Source organism: Artemia franciscana, chromosome 14 (assembly GCF_032884065.1).
Source record: "Artemia franciscana chromosome 14, ASM3288406v1, whole genome shotgun sequence".
In the NCBI taxonomy this organism is placed as follows: Eukaryota; Metazoa; Arthropoda; class Branchiopoda; order Anostraca; family Artemiidae; genus Artemia; species Artemia franciscana.
Genome location: NC_088876.1, coordinates 2,469,620 through 2,489,303, shown reverse-complemented (window position 1 = coordinate 2,489,303; position 19,684 = coordinate 2,469,620). Strand labels below are relative to the sequence as shown.

Genomic DNA, 19,684 nt, shown 5'->3' with positions numbered 1-19,684 from the left:
GTCACCTGATCCAGTTTTTTCAGGTGACGTCACCTGATCCATCCACAGACAGACAGACAACTTATTTATATATATACTAGCTGTTGGGGTGGCGCTTCGCGCCACCCCAACACCTAGTTGGTGGGGGCGCTTCGCGCCCCCCCCAAGCCCCCCCGCGCGCGTAAGTCGTTACGCGCCATAATAGTTACGCGCCATTGTAGTTGTGTCCCTATGTCCCACCTGTGAATATAGATATATATATATATATATATGGTTTTAACTACGTAAAACTTGCGAATATACAACATTCTTTGCTGTCCCATTGTCTTTGCATATAAATGGATTGTCAGGTTATCCCCCTGTTTCCCCCGGTGTCCCCGTTGTAGTTGTGTCCCTGTGTCCCGGTCGTCATTTATATTCCCTGTGTCCCGGGTCCCGGTCATCATTTGTATCCCGGTGTCCCGGTCTGTATATACATTCGTTTTTTAGTTTTGTTTTTCTCCTTTATTTTTTTCCTTTTTTTTTCTTTTTTAGCTTATTTAGATTTTTAGATTTTTTAGTTTTTTTTATTAGTTTTTAGTTTTTATTTCTTTTTAGTTTTTTTGTCCCGGTCGTCATTTATATCCCCCTGTTTCCCCCGGTGTCCCCGTTGCAGTTGTGTCCCTGTGTCCCGGTCGTTATTTATATTCCCTGTGTCCCGGTCGTCATTTGTATCCCGGTGTACCGGTCTGTATATACATTCGTTTTTTAGTTTTGTTTTTCTCCTTTAATTTTTTCCTTTTTTTTTCTTTTTTAGTTTATTTAGATTTTTAGATTTTTTAGTTTTTTTATTAGTTTTTAGTTTTTTTTTCTTTTTAGTTTTTTTGTAGTTTTTACCTTCTTTTTAGTTTTGTTAATTTTTTTTTTTACTTGTGTCCTGGTCGTCATTTATACTCCCTGTGTCCCGGTGCTTTGTTGATTGCTAATCGAACATTCCTTTTGTCCTGGTCGCTTTCTCTTTGAGTGTCGTCATTTATTTTTTTCTTTTTTAGTTCTTTTAGTTTTTACCTTTTTTAGTTTTTTTTTAGTTTTTAGTTTTTTTAGTTTTTTACCTTTTTTTAGTTTTTTTAGTTTTTTAGCTTTTTTATTTTTTTTATTAGTTTTTAGTTTTTTTGTAGTTTTTGCCTTTTTTTTTAGTTTTTTGTCCTGGTCGCTTTCTCTTTGAGTGTCGTCATTTATTAGTTTTTTCCTTTTTTTTTTAGTTTTTTATTGGTTTTTACCTTTATTTTAGCTTATTTTTCAGTTTTTTCCTTTTTTTTAGTTTTTTTTTATTTTTTATTTTTTTTAGTTTTTTACCTTTTTTTAGTTTTTTTAGTTTTTTTAGTTTTTTAGCTTTTTTACTTTTTTTATTAGTTTTTAGTTTTTTTTTGTAGTTTTTGCCTTTTTTTAGTTTTTTCAGTTTTTTTTTTAGTTTTTTATTGGTTTTTACCTTTATAGTTTTTTTAGTTTTTTAGCTTTTTTATTTTTTTTATTAGTTTTTAGTTTTTTTTGTAGTTTTTGCCTTTTTTTAGTTTTTTCAGTTTTTACGTCACCTAATCCAGTTTTTTCAGGTGACGTCACCTGACACATCCATCCACACATCCATCCACACATCCATCCACAGACAACTTATTTTTATATATATAGATATATATATATATATATATATATATATATATATATATATATATATATATATATATATATATATATATATATATATATATATATATATATATATATATATATATATATATAGATAACATACAACTACACAGAGTTTATCTATGACGCTGTTGCAGCTGAGCTTGGAGGATACTTTCTGTTGTGGCGTCATAATATAAGCACCTTTCCACCTCTTTTATGTAAAACCAGCCCGACACAAGCTCTCCTGGTGTTTTCAAAACCCGGCCTAAAAAGATTATAGTGGTCGTTGATGAATTTATCCAGTTTTCATGACAAACATTTTTCTATAACGCCAGCAATGGGAACAGAATATTGCTCGAGTTCATTTAGAGGAAGTAGATCAGCACTTAGTAAATTCAAAGCCAGAAAATCCCAAGCAGTAATTTTCATATAACTCTCGTCAAGGAGGTTTAATCTTCGGGTTGTCAGAATATCCAAAGACATGCTGGGGATGACAACGTAATCGGCAAGATATTTCCGAGGCTTGATTGACGCTATTCAATGCAAAATAACTTTTCTTTCAGAAGTAAGTCCAGGGGACAGGATGCAAGCCTGTTGCCCAAACTTCCTCACTTTTTCTGGAGTCGGAGACCAGCAGCCACTCTATGGCGACCGGCAACCGGCATCTGGTGATATATTCTTCTATAGAATTTCTTACAGCCTTATAAGGGTTAAACACACTTTAATATAAAACCTATCCCTTACCTGTCTTGCAAATTCTAGGCTATAGTTTTAAATGTAACTATTCCTCAATACTTACTTTAGAGCTCTTGTTTTTGAGTCTGGTTACGTCATAGCTTCCCTAGATGTAGCTGATCTTCCTAAATTTCAGCCTTGGATTAACTCTACAATTACTAAATAATGCTTTTTACATTTAACATCAATAGTATCAATCAAACAGTTCGTGGTAACGAACTGTAGTAAGGAGCGACCCGGCTCAATAGTAACCAAAACTCTAAAAAATGGAATTTTGATACCAATAGCTACATCAAAAGAATCGCATTTTAATGCTGGTTTTAAATATATAAGTTTCATCAAGTTTAGTCTTACCCATCAAAAGTTACGAGCCTGAGAAAATTTGCGTTATTTTAGAAAATAGGGGGAAACGCCCCCTAAAAGTCATAGAATCTTAACGATTCTATCGATTCTACAAATCACACCATCAGATTCAGCGTATCAGAGAACCCTACTGTAGAAGTTTCGAGCTCCTATCTACAAAAATGTGGAATTTTGCATTTTTTGCCAGAAGGCAGATCACGGATGCGTGTTTATTTGTTTTTTTGTTTTTTGTTTTTTTTTTCCCCAGGGGTGATCGTATCGACCCAGTTGTCCTAGAATGTTGCAAGAGGGCTCATTCTAACGGAAATGAAAAGTTCTAGTGCCCTTTTTAAGTGACCAAAAAAATTGGAGGGCCCCTAGGCCCCCTCCCACGCTAATTATTTTCCCAAAGTCAACGGATCAAAATTCTGAGATAGCCGTTTTATTCAGCGTAGTCGAAAAACCTTATAACTATGTCTTTGGGGACGACTTACTCCCCCACAGTCCCCGTGGGAGGGGCAACAAGTTACAAACTTTGACCTGTGCTTACATATAGTAATGGTTATTGGGAAGTATACAGGCGTTTTCAAGAGGATTTTTTTGGTTTGGGGGAGGGGTTGAGAAGAGGGGGATATGCTGGGGGAACTTTCCTTCGAGAATTTGTAATGGGAGAAGAAAATTTCCATGAAGGGAGAGCAGGATTTACTAGCATTATTAAAAAAAACAATTAAAAAATAAAAGTGAAAAAGCTTTTTCAGCTGGAAGTAAGGAACAGCAATAAAACTTAAAACAAACAGAAATTATTACCCATATGAGGGGCTCACCTCCTTCTAATACCTCGCTCTTTACGCTAAAGTATTTTCGGTAATTTCAACTACTTATTCTACGGCTTTTGTGATTCAGGGGGTCATTCTTAATGAATTGGGATAAAATTTAAGCTTTAGTGTAAAGAGCGAGGTACTGACGATGGGGCGAATCCCCTCATATATGTAATAAAAACATGAGAATACAAAAGTTCTTTACGTAAGCTAATTTATAAGTTACGTAAATCTTTTACCAATAAAAAGATTCGTAAAAAATTAAAAGTTCTAGTTGCCCTTTTAATTAACCAAAAAATCGGGGGGCAACTAGGCTTCGTCCCCCGCTCTTTTTTTCTCAAAATCATTCGATCAAAATTATGAGAAGGCCATTGAGCCAAAAAAAAAATATGCAAATTTCGTTTTGATTATTCCTCTGCGGAGAGCCAAAATCAAAACATGCATTGATTCAAAAACGTTCAGAAATTAAATAAAAAAAACAAGTTTTTTCAACTGATAGTAAGGAGTGACATCAAAACTTAAAACGCACAGAAATTACTTCGTATATGAAAGAGGCTGCTTCCTCATCAACGCCCCGCTCTTTACGCTAAAGTTTTTTACTGTTTTAGAAAGAAGAATTGAGAGAAAGAGTCAAACTTTAGCGTAAAGAGCGGGGCGTTGATGAGGAAGCAGCCTCTTTCATATACGAAGTAATTTCTGTGCGTTTTAAGTTTTGATGTCACTCCTTACTATCAGTTGAAAAAACTTGTTTTTTTTATTTAATATCCCTTAATATCAATCATCAATTAGCGGCAATTAACATCGGAGGCTCTTCAAGATGTATTGCTTTGTATTAATCCAGCCAGAATTCGACTTATGATAAAATAATCAATAAGGTTGACTATCTTACCATTAAGTGAGTATTACGTTAATTTATGGGCCCTTTTATGACACAATACCGTATGGGTTATAAATATATTATTAGCTTATAAAACCGCCCCAGTTTATGACCGATGTTATTTTCCTTTCCTAAACTAAATTTACCTTGGCTTGGATACCATATTTTTCTGTTCCTCTCAACAGGAACATTAGAACCCCCTGACGAAAATAAGAGATCCAGGCTACCAGCCCCTGTAAGCATGTGTCAAGTTCATCCGAGTCACTACTACCTCTGTCAGTCAGTACTAACTGCAGGGACATATATCACTAAGATAAATTTACACCATGGACGCACACAATGTACTGTAAGTCCACAGTTTCATTCAATTGAATTTTATTTATTGAATTTTATTTATGAATTTTATTTATTTATGTCAAAACAAGAAATGGTGCAGAGCCCCTAAATGACGGAGTACGACATAAGGGAAAGAAGGAGAAAAGAGGAGAAAAATTGTACACTGAACAAAACAAGCAGTTTTTACAATCATAAGATCCATAATGTAACACAATTATAAGACATAACGGAAAACTCAAAAGACATAAATCCTAAGACATAAGAATTATAACGCAACCATTAGATCAAAACACAATAATAAGAGGGATGAGCCCTTCTTTACCCCTATCCTGCAATTAGCTTAAAATATACATCTTGCTTAATCCTTCACTGTATGATGAAAAATTCTTCATGGTTCGTATATTTGTAACTGTTAGTTATTTAAAAGGATGTCATTTGTTCAAAGATTTCTGTTTTTGGTCTTAAAAACAGAACTGGATGTTACAATTTAATTCAACAGTATTTGTTTCAAATTTGTACTGTGTGTAACATTTCAGGTTCTTTGGGCCCAGCGTACACTGCTTTTACTTTATGAGTGGATCAGTCAAAAAAGAAGTCAAATTTTAAACGCCACAAATGAAATCAACCAAATTTCTAATGATTGACGGTTCTCCCATCGGTCCCTACGGTTCAGTCAATTAACCTTGGAGGTTCCAAGCTGACCAAAATAATACAGTGTATTGCCCATCATACTTTGATAAAAAAAAATGCAAACCATTTTCTTTTTATATATGGTCCTCTTAAGTTCGATTTGCCAAGTTTACAAGACTGGTAGGTTGTTAATAGATGGGAGAAAAAATAAACGAGGAGAATATCCTCGTTTTTGTGTATTGCTCAATAAAGTCAGGCCATTTTTAATAGGTTTCTGGCATTTAAGGATCTGTTTTCCGTGTTTACATATCCTCTAAGTTTCAAGCCATTATGGAAAATGGGATATTCTTGCATAATGAACTGGTCCAACCAATTCTCTTACAACTATTTTTGTCTTGATTTACAGAATCAAGAAAACTTTCTTTTGTTCAGCACACATTACTTAGGAGTTAAAGCCAATCAGAGAAATAAAAATTCAGTTTAGTTTCAAGTATCGCATATTGATACAGTTAAACTTCAAAATATTTTTGTCTTTTTTGAGCTTTCACTGGGCTTCTATTCTCTGTATGCTGTGAGCCTATCAGAGGCTCACATTTTGATCAAATTTTTAAATGTTAAATTTTACACATTTTAGATGTTAAATTTTAGATCAATTTTTGGCAGCATAAATTAATACCCATAAATTGGTTTCATTATATCTCTGCGAAAGAATTCACCTGACCGAGGGACTTTTGAACATAATATAAAGTTGACTGAAGACCAAACACGTGTGGTATCGTTTTCAAAATTTAAAAATCATTTAGCCTTTTGGTCTTGGATGACCAAAAACATTTGTAATTTGCTAATTTCCTTTGGTCTCAGTTGAAACAAGTTATTTTGACCCTTGGTGAATCACAAAGTATTTAACTCATTTTTGAGTAAGTAAAATATATTTTTCAAGCCTTTCTGTGTAGAGCCTTTAAGGCAATGGTTTAGAGGTGTTATTATAATTTTTTTTTTCAGAAAATATTGTCGGATGTTTTATGGGTCCTAAACGATAAACAGTTTTTGGGCTAAACGATAATTGAAGGACCAAATCGTTTCGACCCTCTCATCTTTTCCTTCCATAAAATTTTAAGTGGTTATATCTGCCGTTTTCATTCCTTCTGCTCAAATTCCTTCAAAGTTGCAATTTGAACTTCCAAGTCATATTTAACATATAAGTGATACGGTATTTTGATAGCCAGGGTAGAGAATATGTCTATCAAATTTCCTTTCTCCTTCACCATGATTGAAAAATGTTTCATATGGGGCTTAAATTGACGATTTTTTTTTACCCGATTCCAAATACAAAAGGACAGATAAACCACCATTCATGAACCCAACTCATTCTTTCCACAAACACACGATTTAAAGTCTCCTTATTTCACCCCAAATGCTCACTGGAAGTTCTACCAAGATAATGGCTATGGTATTTTAATTTTTAACGAAATATTAAGAGTTATATAAAACTTCTTCAAGACTAGAACTTCATCCATAGAACAAAACAATTAAAACATTATTCAAACAGTTCGTGGTAACGAACTGTAGTAAGGAGCGACCCGGCTCAATAGTAAACGAAACTCTAAAAAACGGAATTTCGATGCTAAAAGATATATCAAAATAATCGGATTTTTATGCTGATTTTAAATATATAAGTTTCATCAAATTTAGTCTTTGTGAGAAAATTTGCCTTATTTTGGAAAATAGGGGTTAACACCCCCTAAAAGTCATAGGATCTTAACGAAAATTACACCATCGCATTTGGCGTATCAGAGAACCCTATAGAAGGTCAACCTGTCAAGGTCCAATCTACAAAAATGTGGAATTTCGTATTTTTTGCCAGAAGACAAATCACGGGTGCGTGTTTATTTGTTTTTTTGTTTTTTTTTTGTTTTTTTTTTCCCAGGGGTCATCGTATCGACCAAGTGGTCCTAGAGTGTTGCAAAAGGGCTCATTCTAACGGAAATGAAAAGTTCTAGTGCCCTTTTTAAGTGACCAAAAAATTGGAGGGCACCTAGGCCCCCTCCCACGCTCATTTTTTCCCCAAAGTCAACGGATCAAAATTTTGAGATAGCCATTTTGTTCCGCATAGTCGAAAACCATAATAACTATGTCTTTGGGGATGACTTACCCCCCACAGTCCCTGGGGGAGGGGCTGCAAGTTACAAACTTTGACCAATGTTTACATACAGTAATGGTTACTGGGAAGTGTACCGACGTTATCAGGGGGATTTTTTTGGTTTGGGTGTGGGGTTCAGGGGAGGGGGCTATATGGGAGGATCTTTCCTTGGAGGAATATTTCATGGGGGAAGAGAAATTCAATGAAAAGGGTTGAAAAGTTTTTTCAATTGAAAGTAAGGAGAAGCATTAAAACTCAAAACGAGCAGAAATTATTACGCATATGAGGGGTTCTAAAAATACTCTAGCATAAAGAGCGAGGTATTTAGGAGGAGATAAATACTTCGCTCTTTATGCTAAATTTTTTTTAAATACAACTATTTATTCTACGGCCTTTCTGATTCAGGGGTCATTCTTAAAGAATTGGGATAAAACAAGATTTAATGTGAAGAGCGAGGTATTAACGAGGGGACCAACCCCCTCATATATATAATCAAAAATATAAGAATATAAAAGTTTGTTACGTAAGTTAATTCTTAAGTTACGTATTTTTTTTTTTTTTACTAATAAAAACGTTCGTTAAAAATAAAAGATCTAGTTGCCTTTTTAAGTAACCGAAAAATTGGAGGGCAACTAGACCTCCTTCCCCACCCCTTATTTCTCAAAATCGTCTGATCAAAACTAAGAGAAAGCCATTTAGCCAAAAAAAGAATTAATATGCAAATTTCATTTTTATAATTTATGTACGGAGAGCCAAAATCAGACATGCATTAATTAAAAAACTTTCAGAAATTAAATAAAAAAAAACAAGTTTTTTTAAATGAAAGTAAGGAGCGACATTAAAACTTAAAACGAACAGAAATTACTCCGTATATGAAAGGGGCTTTTCCTCCTTGACACCCCGCTCCTTGCGCTAAGGTTTGATTCTTTCTCGCAACTCTACTTTTTAAAACAATAAAAAACTTTAGCGTAAGGAGCGGGGTGTCGAGGAGGAAAAGCCCCTTTCATATACGGAGTAATTTCTGTTCGTTTTAAGTTTTAATGTCGCTCCTTACTTTCATTTAAAAACACTTGTTTTTTTTTATTTAATTATAATAAGACCCAAAGTTACAAAAAAACATGCAACTTAGCTTCAGATTAACCAGAATAGGCCGAGTACCACCCTCACCTCCCTCTCCCTCCTGTAGGGAGCAATTTAACCAATATGGTGGTGCTGGTCTGCAAAGAAAGGATTCACCAAGGATCCTTAAGTTAAACGTCATACATTTAAAAAAAAGAGGGTACATTACCGTTTAGACCGTTTTTACCGTTTTTACCGTTTATACCGTTTAGAAAGGGAATTCTAAAGCACATAGAAAGGGATTCCTATAATTTGTTTACTTGAAGCCCGCTGTGTCCGGTGTCTTGTATTTGGGTGAGAGCAAAATCTGTTTAATAGCGAGTACTATAATTAAATACTACATGAATTTCTTCTATAGTGTGTATTTTCTGTAATCAATTTGATACTTTTCATGAGTTTTGGACAAAATTTGTTAAATACCATTACCATTTGTAGGTCTAAGTATTATTAATTTATAATTGATTTCTTTCCATAAAATATTATTGCAAAAAACTTGATTTAACTTCGTTAATGGTAGTACTAAAGGTGTTACAGTGCTTAGATTTTGAAAAATGTTTTTTCTTTATATATATATATATATTTTTCCTTTCCCCTTCCTCTCTTTACATTTGTGCAAATTGCCGTCCATGTGTAGTAAAAAAATATTTTCTAACCGTTAATTATATTAACTTCTAGAACTCCCTTCAAAACTCATTGACAAAGTGAAACCTAATATCATGTATTAAAAAAAAAAACATTGGTTAATGTAAAGGACAAACACGAGGCACTTCGCATCTACTACAATCAAAAGGCTTTAATTAATTCTCTGATGCAGAAACAAATCTCTCCTCACCAGTGTCGTATCAGGAATCGTCTCCCAAGTGGATTAGGTGAATTGGCTCCTAAACTGAGTCGAAGATACTACAAAAATAAATGGAATGAGATGAGTTTTATACCGTCTTTTGCTTCTGATTTCAATTGCTAATTTTAGCCTTAAATAATGTTTCCTCTCATTTTATCCTCATACGTTTTCTTATCTTTTTTTAGGTTTTAGTCTTTCATTTTCTTATCAAAAATTAATATTTTAGATTGATAGTTTTTTTTTCGGAATTTCGCAGAATTTTTGTAAATTCATTTAATCAATATTGATAGCCTTTGAGTTATAAATAGTATATTTTCGGGTTATTTTTGTCATACATTTTTTTTATTTTTTATTATTTTAATCAAAAATATTTTTTTTTACTTTTTTATTTTTAATTATTTTGTAACTACTTTTTTGCTCATGAAAGCCATGTATGTCAAAAGCCTAGTTTTTTTCCAATTAAAGCTCATCTTATACATTCAAAAATTATTCTCTACCCTTCTTTATACGGTCGTTCTTCATAAATATCATCCAGATCAACTATTAAACTTACCTCACAGGGAGCATCCAGGTTCACAACCTCTTTTGTCTCAGCCACATATCCAATAACACCAGCTCCCCAAGGAAGCCTAACTTCACTCTCTGAACCTTCGTGCTTTGGAATAACTGCTCCCTTTGCCCCACATCTGACATCAAAAACCTATAAAATACGAATAAATTGTGGGTTATTTTTACGTGCATTATAACACAAATAGGGATATTTGGCTTCTTCTGGCCTCAGTGGTTATTGTGGCCTCTCTTGCATCCAGGATAAAATCTTCATTGGCATCTGTCTCCCAAAAATTTCCGAGCCACATCTTAACAAAAATATCATTTATTTACAACATTCTCATTCATAAAAAATATCATTTATTTAAATTTAATATTTCTTACTTTAGCTTTAGAAAAACTTAGATAACTTCGAAGACCACACTGCCTTTCCATGACGAAAGTAAAACAGTTCAAAATAGGGATGATACCTTTTTATTGACAGTGAAATATAAAATTATTTAACTGGATATTTCGAACACATATACAGTGTTCATCATCAGCAGTAAAACTCAGCAGTAAGAGTTTTACTGCTGATGATGAACACTGTATATGTGTTCGAAATATCCAGTTAAATAATTTTATATTTCACTGTCAATAAAAAGGTATCATCCCTATTTTGAACTGTTTTACTTTAGAAAAACTATTAATTATCCCGTCTCAAACGACTGCTTCTAATTCTTTATGTTCTATGGTCTTTATGTTCTAATTCTTTATGTTCTATGCTTTAGTCTCTCCTGGCCCATAGTCGAACTGAGGTGCATTAATGTTAACTCAATTTTACTGACATTGCAATCTCCAATAATATTTGATAGGCAACACTCACGTTAGTGAAGACCCCTTCATCTTAGTATTGAACAATTAATTCTGACACATCTATAAGTTTCTTTAAAGAAAAGTGTTGGAGCTGAATTATTTTTTTTTCTTCGCGATGGATCTAAATCATTTGTCATATTTTACTTTTATTGCTACTTCCTTTTATTTTTCAAAGAACGGCGATGAAGACGTGGAAAAATAAAAATTTTGTGTTGAAGTTGCTTATAATTGCTGCCTAATCTACCCTCTATTTTATTTTAATAGATATCAAATTTAAAAAATGATTATAACCGTTGGATTTTTTACTTAAAATTTTGCGCTCATAAAATTTCTGTGCCTGAGGCAAGTGCCCCCTGTAAAATTGCCTCTATTTAGACTGTAATCTATAATTAAATAGACGATAAGTTAAATATGTTCTAGCCAGAGGAAACCTTATTTGAGCCACAGGTGGATTTTCGGGAATTTCATCAAACAGTTCGTGGTAACGAACTATAGTAAGGAGCGACCCGGCTCGATAGTAACCAAAACTCCAAAAAAATGGAATTTTGATACCAATAGCTACATCAAAAGAACTGTATTTTAATGCTGATTTTAAACATATAAGTTTCATCAAGTTTAAACTTACTTATCAAAAGTTACGAGCCTGAGAAAATTTACCTTATTTTAGAAAATAGGAGGGGCTATCTTAACGAAAATCACACCATCAGATTCTGCGTATCAGAGAGCTCTATTGTAGAAGTTTCAAGCTTCTATCTACAAAAATGTGGAATTTTGGATTTTTTTTTTTGCCAGGAGGCAGATCACGGATGCGTGTTTATAGAAATGAAAAGTTCTAGTGCCCTTTTTAAGTGAACAAAAAAATTGGAGGGCACCTAGGCCCCCCCCCAGACTAATTATTTTCCCAAAGTCACCGGATCAAAATTCTGAGATAGCCATTTTATTCAGCGTAGTCAAAAAACTTTATAACTATGTCGTTGGGGACGACTTACTCCCCCACAGTCCCTGTGGGAGGAGCCACAAGTTACAAACTTTGACCAGTGCTTACATATAGTAATGGTTATTTGGAAGGTTATTTGGTTATTTGGATTTTTAGGTTGGGGGGATGGGTTTGAGAAGAGGGGAATATGTTGGGGGAACTTTCCTTGGAGAAATTTGTCATGGGGAAGAAAAGTTTCATGAAGGGAGCGCAGGATTTTCTAGCATTATTTAAAAAAAAAATATGAAAAAGTTTTTTCAACTGAAAGTAAGGAGAAGCATTAAAACTTAAAACAAAAAGAAATTATTACGTATATGATGGGCTCACCTCTTCCTAATACCTCGCTCTTTACTCTAAAACATTTTTAGTAATTTCAACTATTTATTCTACTGCTTTTGTGATTCAGGGGTCATTCTTACGAAATTGGGACAAAATTTAAGCTTTAGTGTAAAGAGCGAGGTACTGACGAGGGGGTGAACCCCTTCATATACGTAATAAAAACATGAGAATACAGAAGTTCGTTACGTAAGCTAATTGGAAAGTTACGCATATCTTTTACTAATAAAAACATTCGTAAAAAATTAAAAGTTCTAGTTGCCTTTTTAAGTAATCAAAACATCGGAGGACAACTAGGCCTCTTCCCCGCTCCTTTTTTCTCAAAATCATTCAATCAAAACTATAAGAAAGCCAATTAGCCAAAAAAAATAAATATGCAAATTTCGTTTTAATTATTCATCTGCGGAGAGCCAAAATCAAAACATGCATTGATTCGAAAACGATCAGAAATTAAATAAAGAAACAAGTTTTTTTAACGGAAGTAAGGAGCGACATTGAAACTTAAAACAAACAGAAATTCCTTCGTATATGAAAGGGACCGCTTCCTCATCAACGCCCCGCTTTTTACGCTAAAGTTTTTTACTGTTCTAAAAAGTAGAGTTAAGAGAAAGAGTCAAACTGTAGCGTAAAGAGCGGGGCGTTGATGAGGAAGCAGCCCCTTTCATATACGAAGTAATTTCTGTTCGTTTTAAGTTTTAATGTCGCTCCTTACTTTCCGTTAAAAAAAACTTTTTTTTTTTTTTTTTACTTAATCTAAATGAAGATCCAGAATCATGACTAAAATTTTGTTCAGAGGGCTGCTCATTGGTTCTTCCAAAAGACCATTCGAAACTTGCCCACCGAAGCATCACCCTTCATTAGCTTTAACTTTAATATTAATTCTTTTTTATTATTTTCATGAGCCTACTATTTATCAAAAAGTTACATCTTTTATTTTAGCTTATTATTTATGAATAAATAAGTTATTCAGAATTTGAATAGTTAACTTATTCCATTTTAATGATTATTGTTTTTTGGTTTGATTAATTTTAAGAATACATGTATTTTTAAACAAAAGGAAAGCACAACATTTAACTTACAAGAGAACAGATCACCTGATTCCAACTTCTAGCCAAAGTGTTACAGAGCCTTACTAAATACATTTAGTGTAACGAATCCAGTAATTCGTGATTCCAAGTATTTGATCCGATTTCCTTTTAATAGTATGAACAGAAACTGCTTAAAAAAACAACAAATAAAATCTTCTGCTCCTGACTATTACTCTTTATTCTATTTAATTAAAGAGTAAGAATAAAGAGAATCTTTAAAAGATTTAAAGATTCTATTTCTTTTTATTAAATTTTTTTATTTAAAGATTTAAAAGATTTAAAATCTTTTGCTTCTGTTACTCGAAGAATTGCTTTTGTTATGCCTTGATGCAAAAGTTTTGAAAATTTCCACAAATATTTTCAATAAACTCTTTTGTGAGCCTTAGAATTTTTCAATAATCTCTTTGATGAGCCCTTTTGCCCATATTTTAGAGAATTTGTTCTTAGAGCATTTGGATCAAAGAGTCGGGATGATTCGTGTTAGAATAAAGCTTTAATGTTTCGCTTTAGCTAAAAAAAAAGTTTTGAACTAATTTCTATCCGTTTTAAATATTAAATACAGGGTTGAAATTTAATATATATGGGGATCCATCTTTTAAAACCCCAGGATTTACCTTAAAGTAAATTTTTTCAGATCAAAGCTCTGTGAACAATGAGCTTTTCTTTTTGAATTAAACTACAGTTTTCCCTGCATCTAAAATAACAGCTAAGCTTCTATCTGTCCAAGCAGCTCGTAGTAAAAAAAAATGTGGTTAAAAAGCAACCCTTATCCACTAACTCTAAAAATAATTCTATATATTATCCGTTTATTTTGTGTAAACGGCATGTAGCCTGAAGAACAAAGATGCCACAGCGCAGTATTTTCATCTCTGAACCTGGAAAGGTGAATAAATCACCTTTTGATAATTTAAGTCTTTTTCCTATCTCATTCGTTTCACAGAATAATATTTTAGTCCTCTCAAAGCCAATATTGTTTTCTCGCGTCAGAGAAAGACATAAATCAACGCTGTGCTGCAGCACCGTCTCTTTTGACACTTAAAAAGGGTTTTAGATCTTGCGACCTCCCTCGACATCCTTTGGACCAGTACAATCGCCTCCCTGGGAAGAAAATACAGAAGAAAAACGGGAAAATTGGAAACAGGTCCATGAAAAAAAAAATTGGTATTATGAAAAAACATATTATGAATTTAATGGTGGAGTTTTATCAAAATAGACTTACTTATAAGGGGAGGGGGAGATCTTTAAGAAATATTGTAGACTTTCTCAGACTTGTAACTTTCAATGAGTGACTAACCATCGTAAATTTTTCAGTTTAAAAGACATTGACTATCTTATTATTTTTATGATCATAATGATATCAAAATTTCTATTTTAATGTCTTAGTTACTATTCGACTCATTACCAAAGACTTGTTTATGGGCTGTTTGATACTGAGAAAACTAATCTTGGCTCCATTTATAATTTTCTGATAGTTTCTTTTTTTTATGTTTCGCTTCATTACATTCAACAACTTTATAAAAACACTAAAACATAGGCGTGCCATAGCTTTATGCAAAATGGCCATTTGATTGACATTTCAAACCCGGTTTTATTATTTAGTCGTCCTTTTATTGTTCATGTGAGAGAGCGATTCTTCACTTTATTTTTGTTTTGAAAGTTATATTGTCGATAGTGCTTTTGAATATTTTGTCTTGTAAACTTTTATCTGTTTTTTATTTTTTATTTTTTTCGCTGAGAACTGCTGAGTGAACTGAAGGAATATTTGCGCTTCCTTTTATTTCACTACCAATGAATCACTTTACTTTTCTCTATTTCTTATGTTTTCTCCTATGATTTATGACCTTGGTCATTGAAACTTTGAAAACCTCGGAATGGCTTTTAAGCAACCGTAGAACAACCATTTTGAACGAATATTCGTGTTTTTTTTTTGTTTTTTTTAGAGCCTTTCGTTTCAACATTTAAATGACAGTTTTGAATGTAACATGAAAGAATTAGCGAAGTGAAAGATCCTGGGAGGTTGAAATATGGTAACTCTAATGGTCGTGGAATTTATACATGAGATGGAGTTTTTAAAAATCCCTTGGGTTTGTTTCTCTCTCAAAGTTTTGGGATTTTCTCAGTTTCTCTAACAAATTTCAAGTCCGAATATATCTTCTCAACAGAACTTTCATAATTTTTTTTTTTAATCAACAATAACATACGTGACAAGAATTGTTTTAAAATTACGAGTATATTGACTTCCGCCATTTTGTCTGTTTTCTTAAGGTGACAATGGTGATGTATATACCATTTACATCATGTACAATAGCTCTTGATGAGAAAGTTTAAAAATTAAATCTTTTTATTAATTTAAAGTAGCATAAATATTAGATCTTGTTCATAGTAATAATAACTAGTTTTTTACCAATTTACAAAAGTGAAAAAGTGGAGCGTACGAGAAGAAAACAATAAAACAACAACAAAAACTAACATTAAATTTAGCCTAGGAGTTGAGCCGATTCTTAGAATTGATACGAAATGGCATATCGTCAATCAATTTCAAACTTAGTTTTTGAACAGAAGGGATAATATGTGTTGTTAGATATTCTAATAATCATCTAATTCTGCAATGATTATAGTAGATAAAATAACAACTATGACAGCAATAACAATCCATCTTGACCATCTTAATGTCACCTATTTCAGAATTACAGACACCCCAGCAACAATAACATATCGCAAAAACTCGAGTACAGCTTTGCTAATGCTTGCTGCTGGATGTATAATGCTTGCCACAATTTCCAGTTTTCTTTAAAATATCACAGTTGTAAGTTCATTCCAAAATCTCCAACTGTTATTGGCAGTGGAAAAGAATTGCATAAGTAAAGAGTAGTGTGGCACCAAGGGACTTCGTATAAATGGCAATGTCCGACTCAAATATAAGCAAAAATGTTAAATCAAAGGGGAAAACTTCATCAAAGTTGGCAACCTCCCAGCCAAGCCACCTCCTCCAGCTTTAGCACTCGGGGCAGCTGACCCTGTTGCCCCCCCCCCCATTTGATCAGCTCTAGAGAGAAGTTGAACTAAATAACAAAATACATTCTGCATTCAGGTTGCCAAAAGAGCGTTTCAGCAATATCTTAAGAATGGTTTTGGTATGTGAAGGTGAAACTTACTGGGCTTGTTTTGGAGGATTTTGAATCGACGAAAAGACAACAGTTGCATTCTACTACCACTAATTTTTTAACTCCAAAGTTGCTATGTGAATACGGCTACTAATGCCAGTACTGCTACTATAACTATTGCTATTACCCAAGCTAAGGATATTAAGGTGAAGCTTTCAAGAAATGTTTAAGTGGATATTGAACTACATCAAAACGAATTACGAGGTTTTATATTGTCGGAACGGTGAAACAGAAATATCTTAGGAACGACTTATATTGTTAAATTGTAACTTTCAAAGTATGTTTTTGACAGATTTTGAACTAACCAAATGTACTAAATGTGTGTTACTAATACTTCGTCTATGATTACGGTAGCTAATGAGGCTAAGGGAATTAAGACGAAACTTAAAAAAAAGCGAAAAACAATTTATACATGCAGGTTTTCAAAAGGACATTTAAGCAGTATCCTAGGCAGCACAGGAACTTTTAAAGGAGCTCGTTTAATTGGAAATTATAATTTATAGTGCCCTTCTTAAGATTCAAAAGAAATCGGAGGGTGAACAGCCTTACAAGCCCTACGGCCCCCAAACTTTGATATAGTCATTTTGCTTAGCATAGTTGAAATAATCCAGTAAGCATTTCTCTGGGGATACTGGGGATGTCAAACACCCAGAATCCTTAGAGCAAGGGCTGTGAGTGATTCAATTTGCTCGTTGTTTACATATTGTGTTTGTTACTGAGAAATTGGGCATGGTTTACCTTTGTTATTCAAAAGACCAAGTGAATTTCAATCGAAACTTAAAAAAAAGCTAGGGGGACTATTAAACTACATTAAAACATGATACGTCCATACAGGTTGTCAAAATGGGGAAATTAAGACTAATCTTCCAATCTGAAACAAACAAATTCGAATGATAAAGGGGATCATCAATTGATGAATACCAAGTTGAGGGGGATGTTGAGATAACGAAAAGGTACCAGGTACATCTTACCACTATTGCTACTTACCACTATTACGACTTATTGCATCTTACCACTATTACGACTGCTACGATTACTTTTTCAACTGAGGTTAAGGATTCTAGATGAAATTTCAAGGGAACCTTTATGAAGGTGTTCAAGTAAATTAAGACGCAATGTTTAGATTCAGGCTGTCCTCATGAGTACTAAGTGAAACTCTAAGGGCACGTTGAGAGGGGCATTAAATTAACCAGAATGCACTCAGTGCAGAGATAGATATAGATAGATATATTTATTGCAACAAAAGCCACCTAGGGGTCATGGCAAAAAACAACAAATAATACAAATTTTACCAGATGATACTAACTCACATAACAGGGTATATAACAATAACTATTAAGAAGCACCACATATTGCTACGTATTTCTAGATGCTACGTAATACATAGTACTACATATTGCTACTACTACTACTACCACTGCAGCTACTTCTGTAACTACTTCTATTACTGGCGACTTACTACTACTATTATCACTCCTACTGAGGCTGAGGGTAGAAAGTTAAAACATTCAGAAAATGTGTAAGGGGTGATCAAATAAAAAGAAATTCTCTATAAAAGAGTTGTCAAAAGGGTGTATCAACAGTATCTAAGAAATGGCCTAGAGTTGCTCGCTGAAGTTATGGATTTTTAGAAAGCATTTTTGTGTAACAGTCTTTCAGTTGAATATTTTCCAATGCCCTGCTAGCAACCGAGAAAAAAAAAGAATTTAAAAAAGAGAACACATCCGTACTGCCCATGCAAAACATTCTGTTTCGTTAATTACAAAGGTGAGTAGATGTAGCAATTTCCTTTAGAATGAGCCCTTAAACAGCTTTCTATGATGTTCTAGTTCACCACTAGCAGTAGATAAAAATAGCCGGAAAAAAGAGGACACATCAGTCCTACCAGTGCAAAAAATGATTTCCCTTGTTACTCAAGCCAGCGGAAGTTTCCTGGGCAGGTTTTCTGGCCGGTTTTGTGCAAGTTTTGTGACCGGTATCCACTATTGGTGGATACCGGCGAGAAGTATTTGGATAAAACCTTCAAGATGAGTAAAGAAGGAAATTGAACTAAATGTAAAATGTGCAAACTATTACAAATTCTAACGCTCTAGAAGTGCTATAACTGCTATTATTACTACGACTGTTACTGCTACAACTACAACTTCAGCGACTACAACTAGTACTACTGAAGATAACGGTATTACAATGAAATTTCGAGAAAATTTTGAAGAGGATAGTGAACTATATTTTAACACGCTATGTGGATACAGGCTAATAAAGGGCCGTAACAGCTATATCTCAGGAACAGCCTAGACTATTAAGTTGAAACTGTCGGTACATGTTAAAAGGGATGTTGAACCAAAATGTACTATATATATATATTTACTACCACATCTAAGTCTACTACTACCACTAATACTACTATTAAGGGTAAGTATATTAAGGAGACATTTTCAGAAAATGTTGGGATATGCTAAATTAAACAGGAACAGCTGTAAGTATGCAGGCTGTCAAATGGCCGTATCAGAGCTATGTCAAGAACAGCTTGGAGTATTAGGTTGAAACTTTCAGAGCGTACCGAAGGGTATTTTGAGTACTTGGAAATGAACTATGTGCATACCACGACTACTATGTATTAGCAGTATTGCTACTGATGTTAGTATCAAACAGTTCGTGGTAACGAGCTGTAGTAAGGAGCGACTCGGCTCAATAGTAACCAAAACTCTAAAAAACGGAATTTTGATACCAATAGTTATATCAAATGAATTAAATTTGAATGCTGATTTCAAATATATAAGTTTCATCAAGTTTAATCTTACCCATCAAAAGTTACGAGCCTGAGAAAAGTTACCTTATTTTAGAAAATAGGGGGAACACCCCCTAAATCTTAACAAAAAGGAAACCACCAGACTTAGCGCTTCAGAGAGCTCTACTGTGAAAGTTTCAAGCTCCTATCGACAAAAATGTGGAATTTAGTATTTTTGCCAGATTTTTTCTCCAGGGGTGATGGTATCGACCCAGTGGTCCTAGAATGTTGCGAGAGGGCTCATTGTAACGAAAACTAAAGGTTCTAGTGCCCTTTTTAAGCGACCAAAAAAATTGGAGGCTCCTAGGCCCCTTCTGACGTACATTTTTCTCCAAAGTCACCGGATCAAAATTTTGAGATAGCCATTCTGTTTAAATTAGTCGAAAAACTAATAGGTATGTCTTTGAGGACGACTTAATCCCCCAAAGTCCCCAGGGGTGGGTCTG

General features: G+C 33.8%; 1 protein-coding gene across 1 annotated transcript in view; it reads right to left on the bottom strand.

The window, feature by feature from the left end:
* The window catches only part of LOC136035178 (dual 3',5'-cyclic-AMP and -GMP phosphodiesterase 11A-like), a 263,712-nt gene that overhangs the window by 154,744 nt on the left and 89,284 nt on the right, over positions 1 to 19,684 (bottom strand). Inside the window, exon 6 of the mRNA XM_065716750.1 lies at positions 10,036 to 10,182. Within this exon, the coding sequence (XP_065572822.1) occupies positions 10,036 to 10,182 (147 nt within the window). The remainder of the gene's footprint in view (positions 1 to 10,035; positions 10,183 to 19,684) is intronic.